Genomic DNA, 27454 nt, shown 5'->3' on the forward strand with positions numbered 1-27454 from the left:
GCCAACTCAACCACCCCCCTTGTCCTGTGAAAAGTAAGACTCTCAAGAGGTGAAGAAGAGTAAAGGGTTAGTGGTCTCCCTCCAGTTCTTCTTGAGCAAGTGTATTAATACGTGCAGCTTGTTTTCCTGCCTTGCTTCTCTTCCTTTGTGTAGCTGATGATTAAAGGGCAGTTTTCAGAAACTAAACACTAGAATGTAAAAATGACTGTTTTCTTAGGCTCCCTTTTTTATACATCAATGGCAATGCAGCCCTCCCAGGATGGCCCTAAACTCTCTCGCATATAAATTCCTACCTATGTTAACAGGTAGAGTGGTTCACCACGAGGTAGTAATATGTTGCCAAGAATCACCATATATTAAGAAATTCCCCAAATTTCAAGTGACTATTGGTATCTTAACAGTAGTTTTGACTAATATATTTTTTTCCTAACTAGAAGACAAATATATTAATTTGGGCCATTCCACATCTCAGCAGGAAACCTCACACTGAATCAGTATGATCTTAGGCTGGAGTCTCAGTCTGTCACCCTTAAACACTGTTTACTTGTGACTGGTCTTAAAGGGCAAACATGGCTACAAAGTTTCTGGATCATCAGAGTTTGAAGAACTTTTAAGAAGAGGGTTGTGTTATTTAGAGGAAGCTGGAGGTAAATTCTTTATAATATAAATTACCACATATGTAATTATGTAAAATACAAATTATGAAATATAATTACAACCTCTTTTTAAATGATAAAATTAGTTTTTGTACATTCGGCTTTCGTAAATCAGAGATAGCAGGAATAATGATTTTGTCTGTTTATACTTGATGTTCAAAACGTGTGTGTTCTGACAAGGTTCATTTGAAGGGCTCAAAGAATACTCTATAGTCCTGTATAAAATGGTTTTTGTAAATAGATCATTACAACTTACTTTATTCAAAGTTAAACAAGTGGGAGAATATCTCCCCAGTCATTTCAAAGACACAGTTGCATAGTTTGAAGAAGGCAAATTATAATCAAGCTCAAAACCATGTTATGTGTTGAAAGCCCATTTCTTTACTATTGATATGTTCTCTTTTGAAACCAGGGTATATATTGCTCTATACATCTTCAAACAACTATTTTCTCTTACTGGGGAGTAGATGATATTTCTGTTCTAGAAAATACTTCTACAACTATCCCCTCTCACTCTGAAGCTCCTGGACAGATAAACAGTAATTATACCTATTTCAAAAATAGACCAAGAAACAATGAAACAATCAGAATAAATAATAATAAATATCTCTAATTGTAAATTTTCAATACCTTAATAAATATCAGAATTTCTGCTGTTGCTAATTGTCTAATAAAAAAGATAGAACTCTATTTCCAAATGGTATAAATCATCAATGCTATTAGCACTAGAATGGGAAAGCTTCAAGTGGTATACATTTTAGCAAAGTAACCCCATCCCAGTTTATATTTTTAAAGCATAAATTTTCTGACTCTCAAAAGGGGAATTTGCTATCATCATATTACCCCTTTTTTCAGCCATCTCTCAAAATAGTAAAATATTGACCTACTAAAGCAGAGAAATTGGCATCCCTGAGCCAAGCCGAGAGCTGATACAATAGACTGAAGTAAAGATTCAGTTGCCTTGTTAGGTCTAAATAGTCACTAATGAGAAAATAATAAAATTTATTTTTAATGTTATCTTAGTAATACTCAGGTGTACAGTTCTATAATATGTCATCTGTATATTGTATTATGTGTTCACCACCCAAAGTCAGACTATCCTTCCTTTTAATTAAGTAAATAAAAATCCTCAGTCATGATTTTCACCTTTGAATACCCATTAATCAGGTACCAATTTTAGTGCTCTTAAGAATTAGGTTTGTGCTTATCCTAGAAATTAAATTTTATGAAAGGTTTTGATAACAGATTCTAAATAATTGAATGATATAAGTCCCCGGTAGTTTTTCCTTTTAATGAGTTAGGGGATTAAAATTTAAGATTTTAATCTAGGACTCCTTTAGTATGAAGTTGACATTTACTCAAATAGATTTCTTAAGAGTAGAATTTTAAAACAGGTACAGACTGAAGTTTTTGTATTAGTTACGATTCTTTATTCTGACTGGTGCTTGTGGAAGTAGTAGGGAAATCAGCCTAATAATTATTTTTGTATTTTTTTGGTCAAGAAAACTTGAACTAGATCTCTGGAAGGCATCTGCTGTGGGGAGTTGCCCGCACTTTGGTGCAGCTCTCTGCTTGCTTGGTGGAGGGGCAGAGAGTTGCTGGAGCCCCTCTTGTAAGACCCTAATATTCCACACACACTGCCTGCAGGGAGTGGAACTCTTGAGCCCATAAAGCATGAGGTCCCAATCCTTGTATTTAGCACCCTCTGCACCCTCTCTCAGCTAGTAGCATTTTAAGGTGTTTTTAGGTAGACATGTAAAGGCCAGAGAAAAATTTTACAGATATTTTGAGACCCTTAACCTTCATTTCCCAGCTATTCAGTGAATGAAATTAGAAGGCTTGACCTCTATATGAGACCCATCCCTATTTTCTTGGTACTAAAATTTTACCAATCTGAGTCCTAATATCATACTGTATACTACCACCCCACCCACAGTCCCCAGATGATCTCAAGCAGACTCGCAGGCTTCTGGGAGGGATTTTCCTGATGAGCACACAAGCCAATGCAGCGGGAATAGTGGGAAGCCACAGGCTGGTCTTCAACACCTGGCCTCAGGAGCAGGAATGGACTCCAGGTGCTTGCGCAGGTGGTTGGCAAAGTCCACCTGGGTCTGTGATAGGACTTTGTTGATGATAGTCTTTGGCAGCCATCCCTAAAGTAAAAGATGAAAGAATTTGACCATCTTGTGGGTGGTGCTCCACTCTAGACACCTCTGGATCCTATCACGTTACGGTTTGGTCTTAGTCTTCTAGCTCTGTTTATAGATGCAACCTTGTTGACTGGAGTCGGGACCACGGTCCCTCCGTAGTTGCGGGAGGGACCGCATTGCTGCCCTGCTGTCATGAGAGTGTCAGAACAGGATTTGTTCTCAAGACAAATTAAGACGTATCTTCCCAGCTGTGTGACCTGAGCTAATGAGCATACCTTTCTGGGCCTAAGTTTCCCCTTTAAAAAAAAAAAAAATTATAGAGTTGAGATTTGATATGAGAGGTAAGAAGGAGCCATTGCGGGCTTTTGAGAGATGGTGGAATATCAAGCCATTACTCAAATCTCTTCTCCCTTCAACAGTCTAATTCTCTAAATGGAAGGATTTTTCCTATTCCCTGTGGGAGTGGTAAACTATTTTCCTCTCACCACCTTCCCACTGTGCCACCTCCCATGGCCCTCTCACCTTGAGGTCAATGCTGAGCAGCCAAGTGAGTTTGGTCTTTGATGGACTCCCAGCTAGAGGGTGGAGCACCATGCAAGTGGGGCCATGCTCAGCTCTGTCAATTGAAGAGAAGTTGAATCAGGAGGCCAGTTCAGTTCGCTCATGCTGACGAGTTCTACTAGCCACACTTCTACTAGCCTTGTCTTTCCAAATCTCATCAGAGAAGTGGCCTTCGCCAAGGGTGGTATTTAACAGTTGGCATGGTTACCAGCTTATCAGAACAAATGCTGATTAGAACTGGAGCTGGAACCTGGAGGCTTCCTGTGGTCCCTTATAGTTGCTGGATAAGAGGGAGGTTGAGGAAAGGGTCTAGGGTGGTGGCTGGGGCCCCTGAGGAACTCCGGGAGCAGCTGGGTTCTAAGTGGTGCAGATTATATTTTAATCACTAGTACAGCCACACCTGACCGTACCAGCTAAACCTCTTGCTTTAGAAAACAATTAAGGTCTTTAAACTTTTGGGGAGAATCAGGACAAACTGGCTATATAAGTAGGGCTGATCTAGTCTTCCCTGCAATGGAAAATGAGAATCTTCCTTTGTAAAAGGAAGTTGAGAGTGGGGACCAAGGATTGGGTTTTTGGAGCCTGCTTGGCCCCCAGGCCTGTGTTAGGAAAGGGAGCTTTTGAGCCTGCTGCCAGTATTACCTGATGACACCTTTCTGCTCAGGCATCTGCCCAAACTGCGTGGCCATGCCAGCCAGCACGCAGGTGGAGCCTCGGCGTTTGGCACAGCGCACACTCACAAAGTCCCGGGGCCCCACGAGGTTTCCTGCTGATTCTGCAGCCAGCTCGTGGGTGATCACTGTGTCTTTTCCAATCTTCTGCAGGACCTACCAGGCCACAGGGAACCAGAATCACTGCTTAGCCAGTGCTGGGGGTAAGGCACCACCACTCACAGTGTTGGCCACCTTTCCGACTGGGCTCTCCTGGGTCCCTGTCACTCACACCTGGGCTCTCCTCACCTTGATCTCCTTGACATTGGGGTTCCACTCTCCCATGGCCTCCATGCGTTCCACAAGCTCTTCATAAAGCCTCTCCATGGGCTGGTCCACCACCACCTCCAGCCGGAAAACCTTGCCCACGTCTGGGACCACTTTACTCAGCACTTTGTCTCCATTGGCCTGTCAGGGAGCGAGAGGAGCCCCAGGATAAAGTTAGAGGAAAATATTCCTACTCCAGAGAACATAACTCTAGGCAAGGCAGGAAGGAGACAGAAGAACTCTTAAGTATCAGGAAACCTGGAACTATTTCTGAGTAGAACTGCAGGTGATCTTTCCTGCCACAAGCCTTGTCCATCTGCTGAAGACCAGAGGTGACCGCCTGCTCCCTGGGCCCTTTTTTCCTGGTGGCAAGTATTGATGGGCAGGACCTTACTTGACTTCAGAAGCTCCAAGATCGTGGGAGTGGGAAAAATCTGGACTACAACCAACTAGTTACACACACACAGATGGTGGGTGGGATTTTAAAGATTTTTTTAGCCCAGTACCTTATCCAAGAAAGATGTAGGGCCACAAGAAGGTCAGTGATTTGCCCAGAGACCCTTAGCCAAGGGCAGTGCTGGGCCTAAATCCCAGATTTCTTGACTCCCAATCTAGTAGTCTGTTAACTTGGAGAAGGAAAGCTTTTACCTAAACCAGCAGTTCTTAACCTGTGGGTCGCGACCCCTTTGGGGGTCGAACGACCCTTTCACAGGGGTCGCCTAAGACCATTGGAAAACACATAATTTCATATTGTTTTTGTGATTAATCACTATGCTTTAATTATGTTCAATTTGTAACAATGAAAATACATCCTGCATATCAGATATTTACATTACGATTCATAACAGTAGCAAAATTACAGTTATGAAGTAGCAACAAAAATAATTTTATGGTTGGGTCACCACAACATGAGGAACTGTATTAAAGGGTCGCAGCATTAGGAAGTTTGAGAACCACTGACCTAAACTTTGGGCAACGGGCAGCATGTAAGCTTTCAGTGAAGATAAAACCAAAGTCTCAATAGATCCACTGGCCTCTAACATGTGCCTCATTATTGGTTCCCAGTGAAGGTGCAGTGCTCAGGAGCAGAGAGCCCAGAAGGCGTGGGCCATCTGTGTTCTAGTCCAGCCCACTCGCAGGGGAGTTCAGATCACCCTGCAAGCTCAGCCGTCAGCAGGCTTCCTTGGCACTGGAACTTCTAGCCCAGGGTCCCTGCTGAATAGGTGTACAGTGTATTTGGAGGGTAGGATATAGGAACAATGTTTCTCAAATGCCCGTCTACAGGATGTCTTTGATGGGGGAGGGAGAATTCTCAAAGCTACTTGTCACCCAGTGACTACTGCACAAGGCAGGAATTCTGGAGAGCAGGGACCCCCAGCTGGCTTTGTTCCTCCACACACTCCCTCACCTGCTGGTTCTCCTTCTTCCAGCCCTCCTGGCTGCTGAGGATGCCCAGGGCCTTCTTCATGGCCTCCTCTCCTTGGTTGATATAGGCCAGCTCCTGGTCGCTATAGAGAGTGTCTTCCAGCCGGGAACCTGGACACACAGCCAAGGAGAGACCAAGCTTCCTACTGGTCCCCTAGCCTCCCACCAGCTTTCCTCCCTTTGATCTCTGGACCTGCTCTTTCCTCTGAAGAGCCAAGACCAAAGCCATAGGATTCAGCCTGCAGGTCAAATTAGATTAGACACTGCAGGTGACAGGGAGAGGACCTGGGGGTGGCGGGGACAAGGGCCACATGCACAGTGTTTGCACCTGGGAGCCTTGTGCCACTGGCAGAAGCCCGGAAGCCTCAGCACTTACCAAGCAGAGAACTCCGCCTCCGGACCTGATTAATCCATGTGCTGGGGGTCGGGCCCCCCAGGGCCCTCCGGTTCAGCTCCTGGCCAATGGCCAGCACAGCCTGGTGCCTCAACCCTGCAGGAAGGAAAGGAAACTGTTACCTGGATATGCCCCTTCCACCTCTTCATCTTGTTGCAGATGAGGAAACTGGCTGGGAGAGGGAAGTGACTTGATCAGGAACATACAGATTCCTAGCAGGGACCTGAACTAGAGCCAGGTCAACTCCCAGTCCAGGGCTCCCTACACTGCACCAGAAATCTGCCTTCGATCTGGGCTGGCTTGCCTGGTCCCGCCTTGAGGCAGGAGCCGCACCAGAGTTTCCCTCTTGAAAGAGAGAAGCTTTGTTCACACCAGAAAAATCCTGCCACAGCAGAATTGAAGACACCAGTCCCTGAGGGTCTGTGTAGCTGCCAGCAGCTGGGTCTTTGCTCTTCTGCTGTCTTACTCCCCTTTCTTTTCCTTCTCTCCACCCACCTCTTCTTCCCTGCCCGTGTCTTAGGCTTGCCAGCATGGCTCGTTGGAGTCCAGGCTTAGTCCTACCTCTACCACTGTGGCTAGTCCTTCCTGCTACCCTTGGGACCAATCCTAGAGGGAGGCAGAGTCAGGAAGAGGTCAAGGAAGATTGGAGCCCTGGAGGGGAGACCAGACATTACAGAACCCAGAAGGGACAAAAGCATCTTGATCTCCAGCCCAGTTCTTCCAGTGGGAAAAGTGAGGTCCGAAAGGGACAAGATCGCCCAATAAGGCACAGCGGGGATCTGAGTGGGTTGCCCCCAGTCCAGTGTTTCCCCCACTAAGCCAGGTGCCTGAGAGTCCTGGTCACCACCACGAGCGCCCTCTCCCCCAGGGAGCTCACCCTTCATGTTGCGCACGTGCCGGTAGGAGCTCCCAGCACACAGCTTAAACGTTGCCTGGAGCATTGTTTCCTGGCGGCTGGTCGCGGTAATGTAGCTGCTGCGGCTGCTGTTGCCTCTGCTCTCAAAGACGATTCCTTCCGTCCTTCCCGAGCCCGTCAAGGTCTGCCTCTGAGTCCCGCAGCTGTGGCTGTGACCCTGAGTTCTGTGTCTTAAATGCTCCCAGCTGAAGGCTGCGGTTAATCGCAGGAGATTAAAAAAAAAGCCATCACTCACTGCTCAAAGGAAGGGGTCAAGGAGAGAGGGATTGCTTCACACGGCTGCTTTGGCCATTTGTGGGGAGAGGAGGGGGTGGAACAGGGCAAGAATGGAGGAAAAGGCTGGAGCCAGACTCAGTGGATGGAGGGGGAGAGAGGAAGCAGTGAGGTAAAGGCGGTCTAGAAGAAAGCAGACACCATCCGATGGGGGTGGGGGAGGGGAGGGGGGGAGGGGCTGTTTGAAACAGGTTTTCTAGCCCTCATCCTCAGAAACTCCAGACTTAAAGGGTCTACAATTGAGGCTTTGAAAGCTGTGTTTAAAAAACATTCCCAGGTGATTGCTCTGCAGGTGCTCTGTGAACTGCACACGGTGCTTAGGGAGACGCCGCCTTGGACAGTGCCCAGGTGTCCGCTAAGAACTTAGCGGTCGGAGCTGGTAGAGGCCGAGACCCTGGATGAGGAGCCCAAAGTCCAGAGAGTGGCAGGGCTGGGACAACAACACAAATCTCCTCACCTTTAGTCCATCTTCTCACAGCTCCCAGCAGCCCCAGACACTTGTATGTTCAGCTGCTCAATTATTTACTCAGCCATTTGTATAAACAACATCACCAAAGCCCTAGTCAGAGATAGTTCCCCCTCCTTAGGGGTTTGTGCTGGCACAAGGATGATACGTCAGTGCTGTGTCCCCATAAGCTGCAAACAGAGGGTAGAACTGGCCAGAGACACAAGGAGAGGGACCTGGGCCTGGCATACCCTACACCCTTACCCACACTCTCCCCGAGTACCCAGGCAGGACAGGCTGCCCCCAAGCACTTGGCATGAGCTGAAAGGCTGAGAAGACAGGGCCCTGGGGTGCTCACTCCAGTCTGCACTCTGGGGGCCTGTGCTCTAATCAAGACTCATGAGGCAGCAGAGTCTCTCTGCTGTTCTCCATACTCCACCACAGGGGGTTGGGGGGGGGGGGCACATACCCGCCCAGCCTGCATGCTGCTCTCTGATGAAATCTTTTCTCTTTAAGGTTGGCCTTGAAATTGCTTTTAAGCCTGATTCACCTGGCAACAATATTGGGAGGCCAAGGGAATCACACTGATTTGCCGCTGGCCCAGGCCTTCCTCCAGTGAGAGTTCCCTGCCCTGTCACCACTGCCCGGAGGCGGAGGGAAGGCCTAAAAATCAGGGAGCAGTAGCAGGTCCCCACCACCTCCCACTGTCTCCCTCACTCTAGAAAGGATAAAGGAGACAGGACCTGCTCAAAGCCAGGCCTGGTGCCTGGAGCCCTCACACCCCATTTCAATCCCTGGTGAAGCAGTGGGAAGGGGCCAGCAGTGGCTGCCCCCAGACCCCTGGCCCATTCCTCAGGCCCACTGTGGCCCCGCCTCTGTGCAGCCTTCCTTCTGGAATGACTTGTTCCTTTGACTCACACGCTTCCTGTCAGCACCCCTAGAGTGTCATCTCTCCGTCCTGATTTGTGGAATGGTTTGTGAGTGCTCGCTTGTTCCTTCTGTGGGACTGTTTGTCCCTGAGCCAGGTGCCCCCCGCCCAGCTCCCTCACCCCCCAGCACTCAGCTCCAAGCAGGGCACAGAGCAGGTGCTTGCTCCTTCTCTATTGGGTGATCAATTGGGGAAGCAGCTGGGGGTGCAAGTATGTCTTCTGAATCAGGAAACCTGCCTATGGGCTTTGCTCTGAGCCCCAAAGGGAAGACTGGACCGAAGGAAGAGGCCTTGGCCTCTGTTGTTCATTGTGTATGTGTGTGTGTGTGTGTGTGTGTGTGTGTGTGTGAGAGAGAGAGAGAGACAGAGAGACAGAGAGACAGAGAGACAGAGAGAGAGAGAGAGGCGGGGGGTGATGGGGGTTCTGCCTTTCGTAGATTTGGAAGGAGAAGGTGCAGGTGGTTGCTGAGACAGCTGCTCCTCCCTTCTTGGTACACGTGAACCCTGGTGCACATGTGTGTCCCAGTGGAGGTGGTGGGAGGGAGTTATTATGGGACAGGCCCTGCAGATAATGTTCAAGATTCAAGGCCCTGCTGTTGCCATCCTGAGGAGAATTATGGCCCTGGTGAGAGGGGAGGAAGTGGTGTGGGGACAGTGGAGGACTGAGGCATAGGGCTGTTGCTGATGTCAGAGGCAGCCATTGACTCAAAGGAGGAGGGTGTTGGTGACCTCCCCCAGGCCAAGGCTTTCTTCTCTTCCTCAGGCCGCATGACTGTTAACTCTCACTGTCTCTCTGACTAAGGTGGGGAGAGAGGCATGGGAATTTCCTCTGGTTCTGGACGTCATCTGTATCTGGCTTTGCTTCTTAAGGGCAGAGTCCCCCGGGGAGATCAGATGGACACAACTGGTCAGAAGGAAGATACCAGAGATCTGGCTGAGGCTTTGCAGAGTTTTGGAGAGGAAGGCCAGGGGCCAGGGGAGGGAGGCAGGGTGAGCAGAAAAGAAGACTCCACTCATTCATTCAACAATCCTTTATTGAGTATTCACTGTGGCTCTACAGCTATGAGGAAAATGAACCATATGATCCAATATGGAAAGTTGTAGAGCAGATGAGGGGTTTTGGAAATACAAGGGATGGAACACCTAATTACACAGGGAGAGGGAGGAGTGTTATGGACGGCTTCTGGGAGAAAGTGACATGAGAGCTGCGTGTGGGAAGTGCAAGAAGGAGTTAGTCAGGTTTGAGATAGAGGATGGAGTGTGGGTGTCCCAGGAAGAACAAATGGCCAACAACATGGAGAAGGGATCTGAGGGTTGAGAGCTGGCTGTCCTGGGGAACTTTGGTTGTTCAGCCATGGAATTGTAGGTTGTGGTGGAAGATTAATTCCTCTGCAGGTTCCTGAGCGTTGAGGAGAGGGACCTTGAACTTGTCTGGGCCCTGGCTCAGAGCAGGTGAGCACTGGGCAACAGCACCTGCCTTTGGGTTGGTTGGGATGGTAGTGAGGATGCTGTGAACTGAAGCGGAGAAAGCACAGGTTTTGTATTCGGAGACCTTCAGTCCTGGTTCTACCACTTACTTTATGGTTGGAGTCGCTCACATCTTCAATCTCAACTTTCTTATCTGTAGAATAGAGAGATGTTTTGTTTTCCTTTTTGTAATCCTTTGGGGAGGAGTTATATGGCTTAAATGAGGTAATAATACATCAAGACCCCATAAGATGAAATCTGGACTTCTCAGCCCAGTCTTTGGGCCTTTGAATTCTCACCCTGGCTTTCCCCTCCAGCCACTCTTAGCATTGTGCTGAGGTGACTGCCTGCGGTCTGCCCCATGCATACCTTCTCCTCATTCAAGGCAGCTCACAGTGTTACCTGTCCTCAAGGGCTTCCCTTTGGGCCCCACATCACCCTACTTCTTTTTTCTAGAATATATTTTTATTGATCTCAGAGAGGATGAGAGAGGAAGAAATAGAAACATCAATGATGAGAATCATTGATTGGCTGCCTCCTGCATACCCCCTACTGGGGATCGAGCCTGCAACCTGGGCATGTACCCTGACCAAGAATCAAACTGTGACCTCCTGGTTCATAGGTTGATACTCAACCACCAAGCCACACTGGCTGGGCTCACACCCTACTTCTTAATTAGAATTCAATACTTTTCCCTTTGGGCCTCCTTGATAGATGTTTGTCACAGTATCAATAACACTATTGCCCATTTCTCTGCTCCTGTCTCCCCCCTCCTCTATTTTTTAAGAGATTTAATTTTTTAGAGTAGTTCTAGGTCAGCAAAGTTGAGAGGAAAGTACAGATATTTGATATTTCCTTATACCCCCTCCCCCACACAGTTCCCTATTTTTTACATATCTGTAAACTCCATAAGGATTTGCATTTTTCCAAGTTTTTCTTAATATCTAGCACTTAGCACAGTGCCTGATCATTAATAGACACTGAATAAATCCTATATAATAAAAGCCTAATATGCTAAGTGTTTGGTCAGCTGTCCAACCAATCAAAGTATAATATGCTAATGATATGCTAAAGGCCACTCAACTACTCACTATGATGTGCATTGACCACCAGGGGGCAGACGCTCTGACTGGTAGGTTAGCTTGCTGCTGGGGTCCAGCTGATCAGGACTGAGCAAGAAGGGCTGGACATGCCCTGGAGCCCTCCTGCAGTCCCTCCCTGGCTGGCCAACCTCCCGCGTCCCTCCCCGGCCCTAATCATGCACCGCTGGGGTCCCTTGGTCTGACTGCTGGCTCCCTGTGGGGAGCAGGCCTAAGCCATCAGTCAGACATCCTGTGAATTTCATGCACCAGGCCTCTAGTGTTTAATAAATTATTGGAAAGTATAGAACCTGGTACTTTATAGATTCTCAATAACTGTTGATTGTTTTACACCTCTTAAAGGTGGCCAGCCTGGAGGTGAGGGCAAACCTTGGACTGCTTATAAGGTATTTGCTTTTTTAAAAAAAATTATTTTTTAATTGATTTCAGAGAGGAAGGATAGGGGACAAGAGAGATAGAAACAGCAATGATGAGAATCACTGATTGGCTGCCTCCTGCACACCCCCTACTGGGAATCGAGCCTGCAACCCAGGCATGCGCCCTTGATTGGAATCGAACCCAAGACTTTTCAGTCCGCAGGCAGATGCTCTAGCCACTGAGCCAAACCAGCTAGGGCTATTTACTTATTTAATATTGAGAGAATAGAGTGTTTTCCTCCATTGTGAGAAGGCAGCAGAAAGTTAAGGCAAGTTTGCCTACTTGGATTGGAAGTAATTATTATTTTTTTAAATATATTTTTTATTGATTTCAGAGAAGAAGGCAGAGGGAGAGAGAGATCTAGCCTGCAACCCAGGCATGTGCCCTGACTGGTTATCAAACCGTGACCTCCTGGTTCATAGGTTGACGCTCAACCACTGACCCATGCCAGCCAGGCTGGAGGTAATTATTGATTATCTTCCCTTATAATACATTTATGTAATCCAGCACGCAATTCCTTAATCTGAGTTGGTCACCATCATTTGACAGATATTACTCTTATTTGTACAAGGGTGACTGTAAGTACAAGTTCACTGAGGGTATGGTAAGGGAGAGAGAGAGATAGAGACAGTGGAGAGGGAAATACCATTGGCTGCCTCCTGCATGCGCCATACCAGGAATCAATCCAACAACCCAAGCATATGCCCTGATTGTGAATCGAACTGGCAACCCTTTGGTGCATGGGATGACACCCAACCAACTGAGCCACACTGGCCAGGGCAGGAAGTGCTACTTGAAAGAGGTAGTCAGGGAAGGTGAAAGTTGAGCAGAGATCTGAGGACCCTGCAGCTATCTGGGGCAAGCATGTTCCAAGCACAGAACCACAAATTCTAGCCCCATCCAGGGCACAGGTGATTTTTCAGGGGGTGAGGTGAAAGATGGGGAATGGACATATACTTTTCTTTCCTATTTGTAATAGCATATAACAATTTACTACAAAGGCAGTTTTTTTGAATGTTTCTGAACAGCTACCGATAAATATATTTTATACATGCATGTATACATTTTATGTAATGCACTCTATATTCTATTCCAATTTTTAATTTTTGATTATGTATTTTAATCCTCACCCGAGAATATTTTTTCCATTGATTTTTAGAGAGAGTGGAAGGGAGGAGGGAGAGAGAAACATTGATGTAAGAGAGACACATCAATTGGTTGCCTCCTGCACCTGCCCCAACTAAGGCTGGAGATGGAACTTGCAACCCGCATATGTGCCCTTGACCGGAATCAAACCCGCTACCCTCTGGTGCACAAGCCAACACTCTAACCATCGAGCTATGTTTTTCTTGATGAGAGAGAGAGAGAGAGAGAGAGAGAGAGAGAGAGAGAGAGAGAGAGAGAGAGAGAAACATCAATCAGTTGCCTCCCATATGTGCCCCACCCAGGGATTAAACCTATAACCTAGGTATGTGCCCTGACCTGCAATCTTTTGATGTATGGGACAATACTCCAATCAGCAGAGCCACCTGGCCAGGGGCTATTCCAATTTTAAATGCTGGTTATAACTCACTAAATTCGTATCAAGACCTAGTAGGTTACAACCTAGGTTTAAATTAAGATGATCATGTTCAGTCTCATTGGCAAAAACTTGACCTCTCCCGGGTTTAACCTAGTCCTAACAGATTGTGTCACTGTTAGGAGTCCTTGCATTGGTACAACACACGTGCATTATATCACCGATGTCATTCCTGCTCAGCTCACATTAACTCCTAGGTGATGTAGAAGTTAGACTCTTTCCTGTCACTCTTTCCTTGATTATGAGCAGGGTTGGTTAGCTTCAAGCTGGAAGGTTGGTTCAGCATTAGTGCATCAGCCTGCAACATCTACAACCACAATGCCTTATTTGTACCTCACGGGGAATGCTGGCTCCTAATGAGAAAGGAAATTGGATGTTTATCTTTTTTAGTATGACTTAGGTGAGAAAATGCCCCACAGACACACAGACACATAGACACACACACACACGTATGTATGTATAATTTCTTTTTTGGGGTGGGGAGTCAAGGGGTGGGGGACTGCTCATTAATTGCCTCTCCTATTTTCTTGCCAGGTACAATTCCTGGGATCCATTTCTTGAGCTGTGCAGTGCCACCATGAATATCATGTATGAATCTGAGACAAGAGGTTGGAAACTGCTCACAGTAGGTGTATCCACTCTGCCTGCTGGCCTACGCCCTCTGCTGTCTGCACTGCCCTCTGCCTGGGACTGCCAGCCAACACTTGTAGACCATTTTTCTGTCTTCACCTCTATGCAATACCTGTGGGGTTCACGCTGACACGGCTTCCCTGAGGAACCTTCCATAATAGATAGCATAAGGGTATCTGGCTATTGGTAGGTTTTCAGGGCCTTTTGGGAGTTTATCTGACTTGGGTAGGGAAGCAGATAGTGTGGTTTAAACTTAGCTAAGAGCATGCAATGTGAGATGAAAGGCCAAGGAAAGGGAAAGAGACCAGCTGGAAGAGTAAGAGATACGCTGCTGTACTCAAGTATATCAGAATAAAGATGGCCAGGAAAGGGGTTTCGGTAGATCTTCCTCATTTGTCTTCCTTGAAAGCAGTCTCATGGGAACCCCTATTGGAAGAAACTATTAAAAAATAAAACAGACCCTGGCTGGTGTGGTTCAGTTGGTTGGAGCATTGTCCCATACACCAAAGAGTTGCAGGTTCAATTCCTCATCAGGGCACATACCCAGGTTGCAAGTTCGATCCCTGGTCAGGGGGTGTGCCTCCCTGTTCCTCTCACTAAAATCAATTAAAAAATAAAAAAGATAAAACGAAGGTACAAATAGGGAAAAAAGCATGATTTCAGTATCTGCAAAAATCCTGGGCTGTGCAGAGCTGAGGGCAAGCCACTTCATTGAACATCCTGGTGACGAAGAGGAAGGAAGCTGGTAGTCTAGTTTCATTTGTGAGGTCTAATTCTTCGATGCTGCCTGCATGACAAAGGTCTAAAAACCATGACCCAAACCTTGCTATGATTGGGAAATTGTTAGAATTCAGTCTCTTTTCCTCCTTTAACATAATAAATTATAACTCCTGTTATTGTGTTTGAAGTTGAAGAAGGTTGAAAAAATTAGATAACTAGAGTCCAAATTTCTTGAAGGATCAAAAGTTCTGAAACAGTGGTGCTTAAAAAAGCAAATGCTGTAATCCTGCTGACTCCCAACAAATATTATCTAGTTAGACATCTTTTTCAAAAGGTGGTGATGGTGTTTTTCTCCCTTTGTATGAGTAGTTAAAAAATTCTGGTTATTAAATGGTTTGAGGCACAACACACTTGATAAATCATTAAGTACAGCTGTTTCTTCACAAATTATGTTAAAATCAACTCAGTGATGAAGAGCTCAGCAATCAAATGGTTTATAGGCATCTGGGGCAGTTTTAAAAAACACCTGAGCTCATAAAATGTTAAGTCTATGTAATGCTATAAAATAATTCAGGGGGAATGCATATAAATCTTATGAAAAGGACATCTTTGCTCAACAGATTATGAAAATGAAATGCCTGTAATAATTCCACAGTTAAAAAAACCCTGAGAATTCAGAAGAGAGACTTGCTCAAGCCTAAGATGCTAGGGGTAAGAACAAAGTGAAAATTTTAACATAAACTCCTAAACTCCCAGCTCAGTACATTGTCCACTGAACTACACTGTCCTCTCTGCAAGCAGCCTGTTACACTTACCACGCAGTAAACATCATACTAGAAAAGTGGCATCATTGTGGGTGGTCAGCAGGAATAACGTAGATGTATCAGCCACTGAAACACCATTTTGTTTGTGCTCCTCTTTGATGAGAATAGCATAAGAGGCTCAAGATTCAATCCGAAGGGCTAGAAAACTGAACTAAATTAACAGAGAAAAAGTCACCTTAGTTAAATGCTGGATCTCAGGGGAACCTTGTTTTGAATAGCTGTTGGTGAAGCCGGACCAGCAACTTTAGTAGTGATGTTGTTTCTCACACCTGAGGCTTTTGTTATAACCAGTAACTGTGAAACTTCACGGAAAGCCCCTTCCTGAAGGCCGAAAATGTGTTTTTCTCATCAGTGGGGAGAGGGGATGACCACAAGATACCTAGTATGAAAATATTCCTTCATAAGTAACTAGCAACTTGCAAGTGTGACAGAGGGGAAATCCCAGTGTGTGGACTGGTTATACCTTTGAGACCAGAAACTTAAGTTTGCTTATTCATTGGAGGCAACTCAAACTTGGGAAATAACATGACAACTTTGAGATTCATATTTTATTTACAAGCAAATGAAGACTATCCCCTGTAAACTCTAATTTGGGATGAGAAGAGCAACATAGAAAAGTAGTTGCTGGCTCCATAGTGATGTGTGAAAGGAGTCCATCCAGCTATTTCTTTAAACAATGATTTTGTTAATAAAAAGGGGGAAAAGCCACATGATTTCTTCATGTTGCATATGTGAAAGAACCCAAAAGAAAAACGTCATTTTCATTCAGTGAGTCCCTGCTCCCCAAGAGCAATAGCCTCGGAGCAAAAGAGTTAATACTCATCAAGGGTGTCTGCTCGAGGAATGGAAAGACCTCGATCTTTAAGAGCCTGAACTTTCAGCTTCTCGTTTTCCAGCTTGGTCTGCTGTTCTACCCTTTGTTCTTCTAGAATTTCTTCAATAGACACTTGCTGCAAGGGTGTGTCACTCTCCTTTTCCAAGTCCTACAAAACAAGGTTTAAGAAACTTCAGCTGACCAAGAATAGTGGACACTGCAGATCTCAAGGCAAATGGATTCCTATGTCAGGCTTGGGTATTTTTTCATAATTGTGACATGGCTGAAATATCCTTCTCCTAGGAATAGATAAGTTTTACAAAGAAATGGCTGGCCACACTACTATAGAGTACTTACATGAATGTGGTAATAGGGATCAGTTACAGTGTTTATTGTGTATAACAAAGCTTTAGGTTGTCCGAAGTCCTACACTAGTCAATAACTACTTTTCTTAAAAAATAACTAAATATATAAATAAAAAAGGCTCGCTCTCCAACCCAAGAGAACCCAAGAGAGAAGTTACCGAGGCCAAGATGGCTTTAGATATATTTGTATATTTGCACTATCAAAGTCAACTTAAATTCTGGTGGTTGTTGCTCAATAAGGTGGAGAACACTGAGTCAAAGAAGCACCCCTTCCCACCAAAGGCAATAAACCAGTGGTTCTCAATCTTCCTAATGCCGCAACCCTTTAATACAGTTCCTCAGGTTGTGGTGACCCCCAACCATAAAATTATTTTCGTTGCTACTTCATCACTGTAATTTTGCTATTGTTATGAATTGTAATGTAAATATCTGATATGCAGGATGTACTTAGGCGACCCCTGTGAAAGGGTCATTCGACCCCCAAAGGTGTTGTGACCACAGTTAATGCAATAAACTGTCTTCTGTTGCATTAACTAGGAGTCTTTAAATGAAAACACAAGACTCCTTTCCCCTCTATGACAACAAGTCTATAGAAAACCTCAGCAGAGCAGTTAGATTACCACACCAGTTCGACCTCAATATAGTTCTCTACTTGAATTAAAATTTGTTTTGCTTAATGCCCTGCTTACTGCTCAGTTGAAGAGTGTCATCCTATACACCAAAGGGTGGTGAAGTTTGATTCCTGGTCAGGCTTTACGGGAAGCAACTGACCAATGTTTCTCTCTCTCTCTTTCTCTAAGTAACTATTTCTCTCTCTCTCATTCAATGAAAAATGAATCACTGGGTGAGGATTTTACAAAAAAAATCATTTTACTTACTAAAATATTTTTGCCATTATTTAAAAAAAATCGATGCTCATTGTATGATATTTAAAAACCAGCCAAGCAGCCCTAGCCAGTTAGGCTCAGTGGATAGAGCATCGGCTTGCAGACTGATGGGTCCCAGGTTCCATTCCAGTCAAGGGCCTGTATCTTGGTTGCAGATTCCTGGCCCTGGTCGGGGTGCATGCGGGAGACAACCAATCGATGTGTCTCTCTCACATTGATGTTTCTCTCTGTCTCTCCTTCTCCCTTCCACTCTCTCTAAAAATCAATGCAAAAATATCCTCGGGTGAGGACTAAAAATAAAGATGAAAAAAACAGACAAGCAGAAAAAAATTCTTAATTCCAGTATGGAGGAAAAACAAGTTGGTGAATAACTTTCCAATTTTTCCATGTATATATTGACTTCTTAAAAGACCCACAATGCAAATATTGACTGTAATTTTTTTCTTAATATGGCATAAAATGTTTGTTTTATTTTTAAATAACTTATAAACATTTGATAACTAATCTTGTAATGCAGAATCTTGCTATAAAAGCATCTCACTATTATCCATAGATTCAGCTCATTCTCTTTAAAATGAACTTACAGGTATTACTGTTTTTGTAACTGAAAAGCCGATACAAACAGGATATTCTTAGTTCTTATCCTCTTCTCTTTCACTGATAAAATTCTGTGAAGGCATTACACATAAACAAACTCTCCAGATGTTCCACTGGATGCTAATCTTCAGATGCCGCCAAGGCCTCAGAACCCACAGGCTGTGACACATCAGGTGAAGGACTCTCTCCAGAGAGGTTAGATGAAAGCCACACAAATGACATAAGCAAAATCTGCCCTGGGTCAAATGTTAACTGCACCCAGAAAAATATGTTATCAAGTGTAACCTGCCCTCATAACCCCTGGGTAGCAGTGGAAGGGAAGATCATGTTCTTAGCTTAGTTTACTGCCTCCTGGACTTTTCAGTATGTTACTCATTGAGCTATTTATGTGGTTATGATGATGCTGTTCCCAAGAATCTGTCTTGTTACTTTAGACTTTGTACCACCATCCTTGAGGCAGAATCCAGGGACTTCTTAAGCAATGAAATGTTTGCAGAATCTAGATGGCTTCCCTTGAATTGGTACTTAATTTCTTCAAACTGACTAGTGATTCATGTAACTATGTAAGCATTCCTGTTTTTCTTTAGTGTTACCACTGCAAAAATTCTACAGCATCCAAACCATAATATATAAAAAGAGTACTTTTCTCCACAAAAGGGCTACCAGGATATAATGAATCTTTAAGAACAAACACAAGTTCATTCATTTCTCTTCACATATACATATATCTACATAGGGTCAATTTGTGCCAATGTAACTGGCATAGAAAGCATTTCTGTGATGTTCACTACTATAAATCTGAAGCAGAGTATGTGTAAATATTTTAACTTAGCTCTTTATCCCTAATAGCAAGTAATAGATCTCCTCTTCAAAAATTAAGTTCAGAGAAGTATAAAAAAGGAAAAAAAATAATCAACGACAATCCTACTGACCAGAGAGGGGTTAGCCCAGCCGTGGGCAAACTACGGCCCTCAGGCCGGATCCGGCCCTTTTGAAATGAATAAAACTAAAAAAAAAAGAGACCGTATCCTTTTATGTAATGATGTTTACTTTGAATTTATATTAGTTCACACAAACACTCCATCCATGCTTTTGTTCCGGCCCTCGGGTCCAGTTTAAGAACCCATTGTGGCCCTCGAGTCAAAAAGTTTGCCCACCCCTGGGTTAGCCCCTCTTAATATACTGACAGACTACTTCACAGTCACATCTCCAGGTAGTATAGTGCTTTATTTTAACCTTTACATAATACATGGAGATGACAATTTCTGCTGCATAAACATGGAAGAAATGATACACTGAACCAAAAGCATCAACTACAAAAATATTTTAAAAATTAGAAAAAGGCATTTCATAGCCACACTTGGGTAGTATTGAGTAGTCATTTTCAGCTAACTATTTCATACAAGGTCTCTGAACCAATTGGACCCTGGCAGAATTACCTCAATTTCTCAAATGGCTTTTTGTTAAAATGAATCAATACTCTCAAAACCTGACTTAAGATGTGGCTAGGTATTGGGAAATTTACTGAAAACTTTAAAAACAAAATAGGAAAAGATAAAATCAAGCAAACATCAAAGTTTTTCTGATTATTGGACCCAATAATCAGAAGTAGCAGGATCAAGTCAAAGGTATTAAATATGGTACTTTTAAGTTATATTTCATGTAAAACATGAAATCAGGTCTATCTTTTTAAAATGTTGAGTGCTTCTTAGTTTTATATATAGAGTTGGGCAAAAGTAGGTTTATAGTTGTGAGTACATGAAAGAGTTTATTCTTGTATTACGAATTAATTACTGTATTCTTTTTCATATGAAGAAGTGTAAACCTACTTTTGTCCCGCCCTGTATATAAGTTTTCTAATAGTTTTGTATATATATGCATACATGTGTGTATATACGTGTACACACACACACACACACGCTAGAAGATTTAACTTCACACCTGTCAGCTAGTTGTTTTCTTTTTCCTCATTGGTTTTGAGCTAAGGATTCAGGTGAAGCTGACTGAACTCCATTACTAGGATAGTTTACAGAAAGCTTCTCCTACATCCATTCCTTCCCCTCTCCCCTTTAAGAATATGGGTATCACACTGAATATGCATTGTGACTTTCCTCCCCAACACAGCTAACTTTGTTATGAAAAACTACTTATGACCAACTGCTTAAACAACTACAAAATATAAATGTATATAAATCTTTATCAAATCATTCTTTTCAAGTTTTTCAATTTGTTAATGAACACATTTGCAGAATGGCAGTTTTTGAAGATATTAGGTAAAATTAATGATATTTTGCTGCTAATGGGATCAAATCTTTAAAAATGCCAAGAGGCACTCAAACAAAGTTAATTATCTATAATTTTCCTTTTATAATTGTGGCTTTCCTAAGCTAATTTGGTGGTTTCCTGTGAGAAGCTGGGTGAAATGTGGAAAATGTATTTTTCTTCTTGAAAAGACAAAAAAAAAAAAAACCCCAAACAAACAAAACAAAAAACTAACTATCATAATTATCAAGACCCATGCTATAGCAGCTTAACAGTTTTCACTTACTATTTCTCCTAGTAGGACCACATTTTCTCCTCTGACCACAAAAATCCCTCGAGGAATATCACCGTATTTTTTGCCCACATGAATACGCTCCACAGTCTGATGTAGCACTAAATTAGCTATAAGTGTATAGGGAAAAAACAAAGATATTCAGTTTAAATTACTGGGTAAAGGTCTATAACTCAGTTATTTTGAGTAAAAAAGATTTAGTTAAACATGATTGCAAAACTTTCTGACTTTAGGAAAAACTAAAATTTCAAACACAATCTCCTATTTCTTTGCAACACACCACTTAAGAGATGTTTAACCAATTACAAACTGAGAGAGTATCTAGGATTATGTTGCACTAATACATGAGTGATGGTGGGGAAAAGTTTAAAAAAATTAAATTCATTTACCAGTTAACTGTTAAAATGAACATGGCTGTAAGAAAATATAAATGAGCAGGGCACTTGTAAGTCTCTAAACAACTGCAAAGATTAAAACTCTAGTTTTTTCTATGTTGAGGGGTGTGTGCATGTGATGAATTACCAAAATATAACTTTGTTTCAGTACTTAGGATTTACTTAACCCAATACAAGCATCCATGAATTATGATACAGCAAAAACTCATTTTTTCATGTTGTCAGATAACCCACACCTAGTAATCTGAGAGTAGTCAGTATTTATTACTTTTCGCTCAAAGTAGTCTGATGAATTTGACTTAAGATTTAGAACCCTGCCCAGTTGGTGTGGTTCAGTGGTTGAGTGACGACCCATGATCCGGTTCAATTCCTGATCAAGGCACATGCCTGGGTTGTGGGCTTAATTCACATTAGGGAGCGTGCAGGAGGCAGCCGATTGATGTCTCTCTCTCATTGATGTTTTTATCCCTCTCCTCTAAAATCAATAAAAATGTATTTTTAAAAAAGATTTAGAACTCCCAATATGTTAAGAATTATTTTTTTCTTTGCCTTATTTGAAGAAAGCAGGTATCTATATTTTTTAACTTCTATAACTCTTTTTTTTTTTTTAAATATATTTTATTGATTTTTTTACAGAGAGGAAGGGAGAGAGATAGAGAGTTAGAAACATCGATGAGAAAGAAACATTGATCAGCTGCCTCCTGCACATCTCCTACTGGGGATGTGCCTGCAACCCAGGTACATGCCCTTGACCGGAATCAAACCCGGGACCCTTCAGTCCGCAGGCCGACGCTCTATCCACTGAGCCAAACCGGTTTTGGCAACTTCTATAACTCTTATAAGTGTTTCAATTACATTGTTATTTTCCTCATGCCCAAATCCACTGACCTAGAAGATGTCCAACAAATGTTGATATGAATTAAGAAGTTTCTTGAAACAAAAGCAAACATAGATCTCTTTAGAAAAATGCAAGATGCAAAACAAAGACTGAGATTCTTGAGTCGGATGTATCCTTAAGTGAAAAATCTTGAGCTTAATGTTGGGGTCCCTAACAAGCTTCAGAAAGTGCCTTCTATCCAATTTTCATTGGATGGGGGGATTACCTTCAGTGCAAGAACTGCTTTGAAGAGTAGTCACACCCAAGCCAATGTACAAATGAGCAGCTTTTTCAGCGCACTGAGTTTATTTCTATCTTTTGGCTCCCTCTAATGGGGAAAATAAAAACAATAGTCCAAGACATTATAATCTTATGTTCTAGTGAAAACCAGTTTTAGAAATACAAGCTTGAAAATACAAGCTTTTGAATCATCTTGTCATAATTTAGGAAACAATGATGTAATGACTCAGGACAGTATTCCATTATGCCAGACACATGAAAAAGTTGCAGATAAATGCCTTACAATGTGAAATAACAAAAATACGACCAGTAGCTCTTATTATCCAGAGTGTAAAGAAGTCTATAACTAATACATACCAAATTGGTCAATGCTTCTCAAAAAGCCTATAAGTGTCCTTCCATCTCGCAGCAGGACCAAGTGCTTTTCTGGGAACAGGAAAAAAGATCTTCAAAAAGTGAAAACTGTTAGCTTCAGTGAGCTTACAGGGTAACAATAAATACAAAGTTGTTAGTTTAAGTTCAACCACTTCCTCTTCCAATGTACTTAAGTTGGAGTTCATTAAGAAATTGGAGGACCAAGTTAGCCCGGGGTTTAGATTAAAACAGCAATTTTCAACCAGTGTGCCCCAGGAATTCTACTTTTTTTTTTTTTTAAGAGAGAAAAAAAGGGAGAGGGAGAAAGAGATAGAAATATCAATGTGAGAGCAAAACACGGATTGGCTACCTCCTACATACCCCCTACCAGGGATTGAGCCCGCAACCTGGGCATGTGCCCTGAACGGAATCGCGAACCAGTGATCTCTTAGTGCAATACCTGACAATTTAGACCAGCGGTTCTCAACTTGTGGGTCGCGACCCCTTTGGGGGTCGAACGACCCTTTCACAGGGGTCGCCTAAGGCCATCGGAAAACACATATATAATTACATATTGTTTTTGTGATTAATCACTATGCTTTAATTATGTATGTTTAATTTGTAACAATGAAAATACATCCTGCATATCAGATATTTACATTACGATTCATAACAGTAGCAAAATTACAGTTATGAAGTAGCAAGGAAAATAATTTTATGGTTGGGGGTCGCCACATCATGAGGAACTGTATTGAAGGGTCGCCGCATTAGGAAGGTTGAGAGCCACTGCCTTAGACTGTCAAATAAAAAAAAGGACAACAGCCAACACAACAATAGCTGTCTGTTGTGAATGAATCAAAATCGTACCTTTTTTTGGACAGATTGGCAAAAACATATTTTTTGGTGTGCCACAGACTTTTAGTAATTAGTTTATGTGTGCCATGAGATGAAAAGGGTTGAAAATGACTGAATTAAGAGAAGCAGAGTAGTGTGGCAGAGTGGAAAAGGGACTGGATGAGTAGCCAGAAAGCCTGACTGGTCTAGATACTCATGTTTGAGTTACTTCTCCATGTCTACCTAGTGTCATGTCAGTTTCTATATCTGCAAATTGAGAAGTTTAGTCTGCATGATCTTTGTGATCTTAATTCTAGGATTGTTTCTTAGAAAAGTTTCTATTTTAACATTTTGGAATTATGAATCAGGGGAGGTTTTAAATAAAAACAATGTCCCAGACATGTAAAAGGAGGATGCTGATAATAAGCTAGAGCAAAAATACAATAATATTTACTGAGTGCTATGTACTGTTCTGGGGCCTAGATATACATTAGAGAATAAGACTCAAGAAGTAACCAACCTTATGAACTTATATTCCTGGTGGAGGAAGGCAAACAAAATAATCTATTATGATTAGTACAAAGATATAATATGTAAGATAGCAAGGTATATGATGAAGAGAGGGAATGTAGCTACGGAAGAGAGTGGCTAGAGGATGGCCAGGGAAAATCTCTCTGAAGAGGTGACTTAGAGCTGACTCTGAAGAATGATGATAAGCCAGCCACTAGAATAGCTAGCAAAGTTCATTCATTTGCTGTTTTAATACCATGCATAAAGTACCATCTAGGTGTAGGACAGAGGAAAAGACAGTGATTCTTCCCTGAAAGAATTTACAACTGAGTTCCACAAGAAAATACATCTTAATTATATGAGACTGAGAGAAACTCAGTATGTAGCTGGAGTGTGTATCTGGATTGGTCCTTGAAAAGTAGATAATTTTTGGCCTTGGGAATAGTGACAGGGAAGGGGAGGGAAATCTGTAATTAGGCAGGAGAAAAGGGCAATGTAACCATATGTGTAGTGAAAAGTTGAGGGTGTGAAGGGAAATAACAGTAAACAATGTCAAAAAGAACTGGGAACAGGTCGATTTGAAGACTGAACTGGCAAAAAAGGGAGAGCGACTGAGGCTATTCCTGGAGTCAGAGACATAAAGAAGAGACCTGAACCAAGGTAGAGAGGAGAAGGGAGAGATGAGAGAACTAAGACTGTGCAGTTGTAAGTAACAGAGCTAACTGAGAGTGTATATGTGGGTACGTGTGAGAAAGTATGGTGCTGAAGAGATAAATTAAAGAACACATAGGCATTTTGAGTCGTCATGGCAGGGAGGACCAGTTACCAAAAGTTTGTAATTCTGAAGTGCTATCAGGACCCTTATATAGAAGTGTCAAGACAGTTGGAAATGTAAGACTGGAATGGCAAAGAGGTCAGAAATAGAGAGAGAGATTTTGGATAAGGCCACAGATAGGTGATATAATTATTAAAGTCCAGGAGATCTCCTATAGACTTAAAAAAAGAAGCAAGCCAAACAGAGAGGTGATATAATATTAAAGTCCCCGAGATTTCCTAGAGACTTAAAGAAAGAAGCAGGCCAAAGAGGGAACCCAAGAGACAATCTATTTTAGGGAGCATAAGAGTTGAAGTAAGAAATCAAGTGCCAGTGTCAGGGAAATCAAGAGCACAGATTAAGAATCTAGTACCACAATGCTGCAGAGGGGAAGGGAAAACTCAGGAGTGCATTATTAGACCGAGGCCTTTAAAGACTGGAGCTGCAGCAGTGTGATGACAACAAAAATCAATTATGGGGTAACAGGTGGTCTACTGCAGATGGCCTGAAAGAGTCAAAATGGAGATGGCTCAAGAGGTTTGGGGGTAAGGATAGAAAAAAAGGGATGGAAGTTTAATGGAGAGACACAACTGGAAAAAACACACACACGATAAGGACAGAATAGAACATAAATGAAGGGAAAAATCAAGGGAGAAAAAGGATATTAATGATAGAAGGTTCCAGAAGTAGTAGGAGAAAAGACATAAATTGAGAGGGAGGAATACTTCCCACTCAAATGAAAGGATCGGTGAAAATACTAGAGAGACTAAGGAGAGAGGAGGAAAGTGGGGGGGGGGGGGGCAGTGAAAGGCACATATGAAATGGTTTTGAATTTTTCAGTAGAGGAAGCTTGGAATCTACAAAAAAAGAGGTTAGAAGGCTTGAGAACAAAAATTATTATTTTAAAGATTTTTAAAATTGATTTTTAGACAAAGAGGGGGAGGGGGAGAGGGAGAGAGAGAGAGAGAAACATCCATGTGAGAGTGAAGCATCCATTGGCTGCCTCCTGCATGCTCCCTACTGGGGATCCAGCCCAAAACATGGGCATGTGCTGTGACCAGGAATCGAACTAACAACCTTCCAGTGCACAGGATGTAGCCCAACCAACTGAACCCACACCAGCAAAGAGCCACAAATTATTTTTAGTAAAAATACAGAGTGTGTTAGGGCCTGAAATAATTCAGATATACACAAGAGAGGTGAGGGCCAAAGGGCATACACAGACAGCTAAAACTTAAGTTTTCATTGTATTACAGATAGGTTTGTACAGTGGTTATTTATATGAATTTGGTCCAATTTATCCTACATTTCCCTTCAATAGCAAAATCACTAATTTAGATTTTAAAAATAACTTCAGACGATAAAAAAGTTTAGTTATACACTCATTCTTTAATTTGCACACATAGTAACTGTAGAGACTTGTAACTTGTTTGGAACTATGTGTAACCATTTTGCAGCAATTGCAAGTTAATGAGACAAATCACACGATTTAAACGATTACAAAAATGTTACTCGAGGAATAATTCACAGATGAGAGTTTAGCAGAAGGAAAGACGGGACAACTGTAACTGGCTCCTCTTTTGTACAGGACTGAGCTCCTCTTCAGGACAATGACGAGGAATAGGGAGGCCTTCTTAGTAAAAGCAAAAAGAAAACGGCCCTGACTGGTTTGGCTCAGTGGATGGAGCGTCGGCTTGCGGACTGAAGGGTCCCAGGTTCGATTCCGGTCAAGGGCATGTACCTTGGTTGCGGGCACATCCCCAGTGGGGAGTGTGCAGGAGGCAGCTGATCGATGTTTCTAACTCTCTATCCCTCTCCCTTCTTCTCTGTAAAAAATCAATAAGATGTATTAAAAAAAAAAAAAGCAAAAGAAAACGGTCTAACGGGGTCGGGGTGGGGGTGGGAAGAAGTTTCAAGTGACTCAGCCTTTCCACAAAAGTCAGTCAATACCTTGTCCGGCAATGGTCTCTTCTACCACAACCTGCAAGTGCTGAAGACCCTCCCGGTAAAACACTGCTAATGGCTACAGAGTTTATGCAGAAAGCCTACGTTTACTGCCAATTAAATCCAAATGCTGTTTCTTAACAGTTTCATTTCTTGAATCCTTTCTCTAAGTATTTGCACCAGTAACAACCTGGAACTTCGAAATATCGCAGAGGAAGACAGCTGACTGGGCGGGGCAGGTTTCGCGTTTGGTCCCCGGCAGCGCGTCCCGCGGGAGGAGGACAGAACTGTCCAGCGTGGGGCTGAGCAGCCGGGGAACGGGGCTGCGAGGAGCAGCACAGACCTAACAGGGGAGCTAGGAGGTGGGCAAACGGTGCGTCCCCGAGGAGGACGTCAACGCCAAACAGCAGAAGTGTGCTGAGCACACACCGCCCTCCGCCCCACACTCATGCTGCGAGCTCCCTCGTCGGGGAGGAAGGAGTTCACCCAGACTTCACCCGAAGGAGATGAGCAACTCACTGTCGATGTCCTCGATGAGGCTGGCGGTGCCGGGCATATAGTTCATGTTGAGCTGAGATAAGGCCGCAACGTAAAGCGGCGAAGGGCCCGCGCGTCCAACGCCTCCTTCCTCCTACCGTGGTCGCCGCCTCAGCGGGACTGGGACGGGGACCCAGACGGGGACCCGCACTTCTGCCCCGGCTTCCAGCCGCCGGGGCACACCGGAAGCTCCTCCATATTATCCCTACCCACTTCCGGTACCACGTGCTGTCTTCAGGAAGAGGCGGGGCCATCGTGCGGTCCTGGGAC

The 27454-nt window shown here is 43.4% G+C and overlaps 2 protein-coding genes across 2 annotated transcripts; both read right to left on the reverse strand.

The window, feature by feature from the left end:
- Nucleotides 1-887: 887 nt before the first annotated feature.
- Nucleotides 888-7899, reverse strand: STAR (steroidogenic acute regulatory protein). Its single transcript, XM_070408400.1, has 8 exons — nt 7810-7899; nt 7041-7271; nt 6146-6259; nt 5753-5880; nt 4327-4485; nt 4010-4194; nt 3329-3422; nt 888-2809 (listed from the first exon to the last, which is right to left on the reverse strand). The coding sequence occupies exons 2-8, from the start codon at nt 7102-7104 to the stop codon at nt 2696-2698; spliced, it is 858 nt and encodes a 285-aa protein (XP_070264501.1). The 5' UTR covers nt 7105-7271; nt 7810-7899; the 3' UTR covers nt 888-2695.
- A 1842-nt stretch (nt 7900-9741) lies between these two features.
- On the reverse strand, nt 9742-27411 carry LSM1 (LSM1 homolog, mRNA degradation associated). The gene is made up of 5 exons (XM_070408409.1): nt 27167-27411; nt 22549-22617; nt 20674-20789; nt 15638-16445; nt 9742-10346 (listed from the first exon to the last, which is right to left on the reverse strand). The coding sequence occupies exons 1-4, from the start codon at nt 27210-27212 to the stop codon at nt 16275-16277; spliced, it is 402 nt and encodes a 133-aa protein (XP_070264510.1). The 5' UTR covers nt 27213-27411; the 3' UTR covers nt 9742-10346; nt 15638-16274.
- Between the last annotated feature and the right edge of the window lie 43 nt (nt 27412-27454).

The sequence above is a fragment of the Myotis yumanensis genome, unplaced genomic scaffold, assembly GCF_028538775.1.
Source record: "Myotis yumanensis isolate MYYU_CA2020_CCGP unplaced genomic scaffold, mMyoYum1.0.hap1 SCAF_3, whole genome shotgun sequence".
Lineage (NCBI taxonomy): Eukaryota > Metazoa > Chordata > Mammalia > Chiroptera > Vespertilionidae > Myotis > Myotis yumanensis.

Coding starts and splice junctions, on each gene's coding strand:
- LSM1 (XM_070408409.1), bottom strand. CDS start 27,212: ATGAACTATATGCCCGGCACCGCCAGCCTCATCGAGGACATCGACA. Junction 20,790..22,548: donor GAGAAGCATTGACCAATTTG/GTATGTATTAGT, acceptor ATACACTTATAG/CTAATTTAGTGCTACATCAG. Junction 16,446..20,673: donor TGGTCCTACTAGGAGAAATA/GTAAGTGAAAAC, acceptor CTTGTTTTGTAG/GACTTGGAAAAGGAGAGTGA.
- STAR (XM_070408400.1), bottom strand. CDS start 7,104: ATGCTCCAGGCAACGTTTAAGCTGTGTGCTGGGAGCTCCTACCGGCAC. Junction 6,260..7,040: donor GCACGTGCGCAACATGAAGG/GTGAGCTCCCTG, acceptor TCCTTCCTGCAG/GGTTGAGGCACCAGGCTGTG. Junction 5,881..6,145: donor GAGGCGGAGTTCTCTGCTTG/GTAAGTGCTGAG, acceptor CTGTGTGTCCAG/GTTCCCGGCTGGAAGACACT.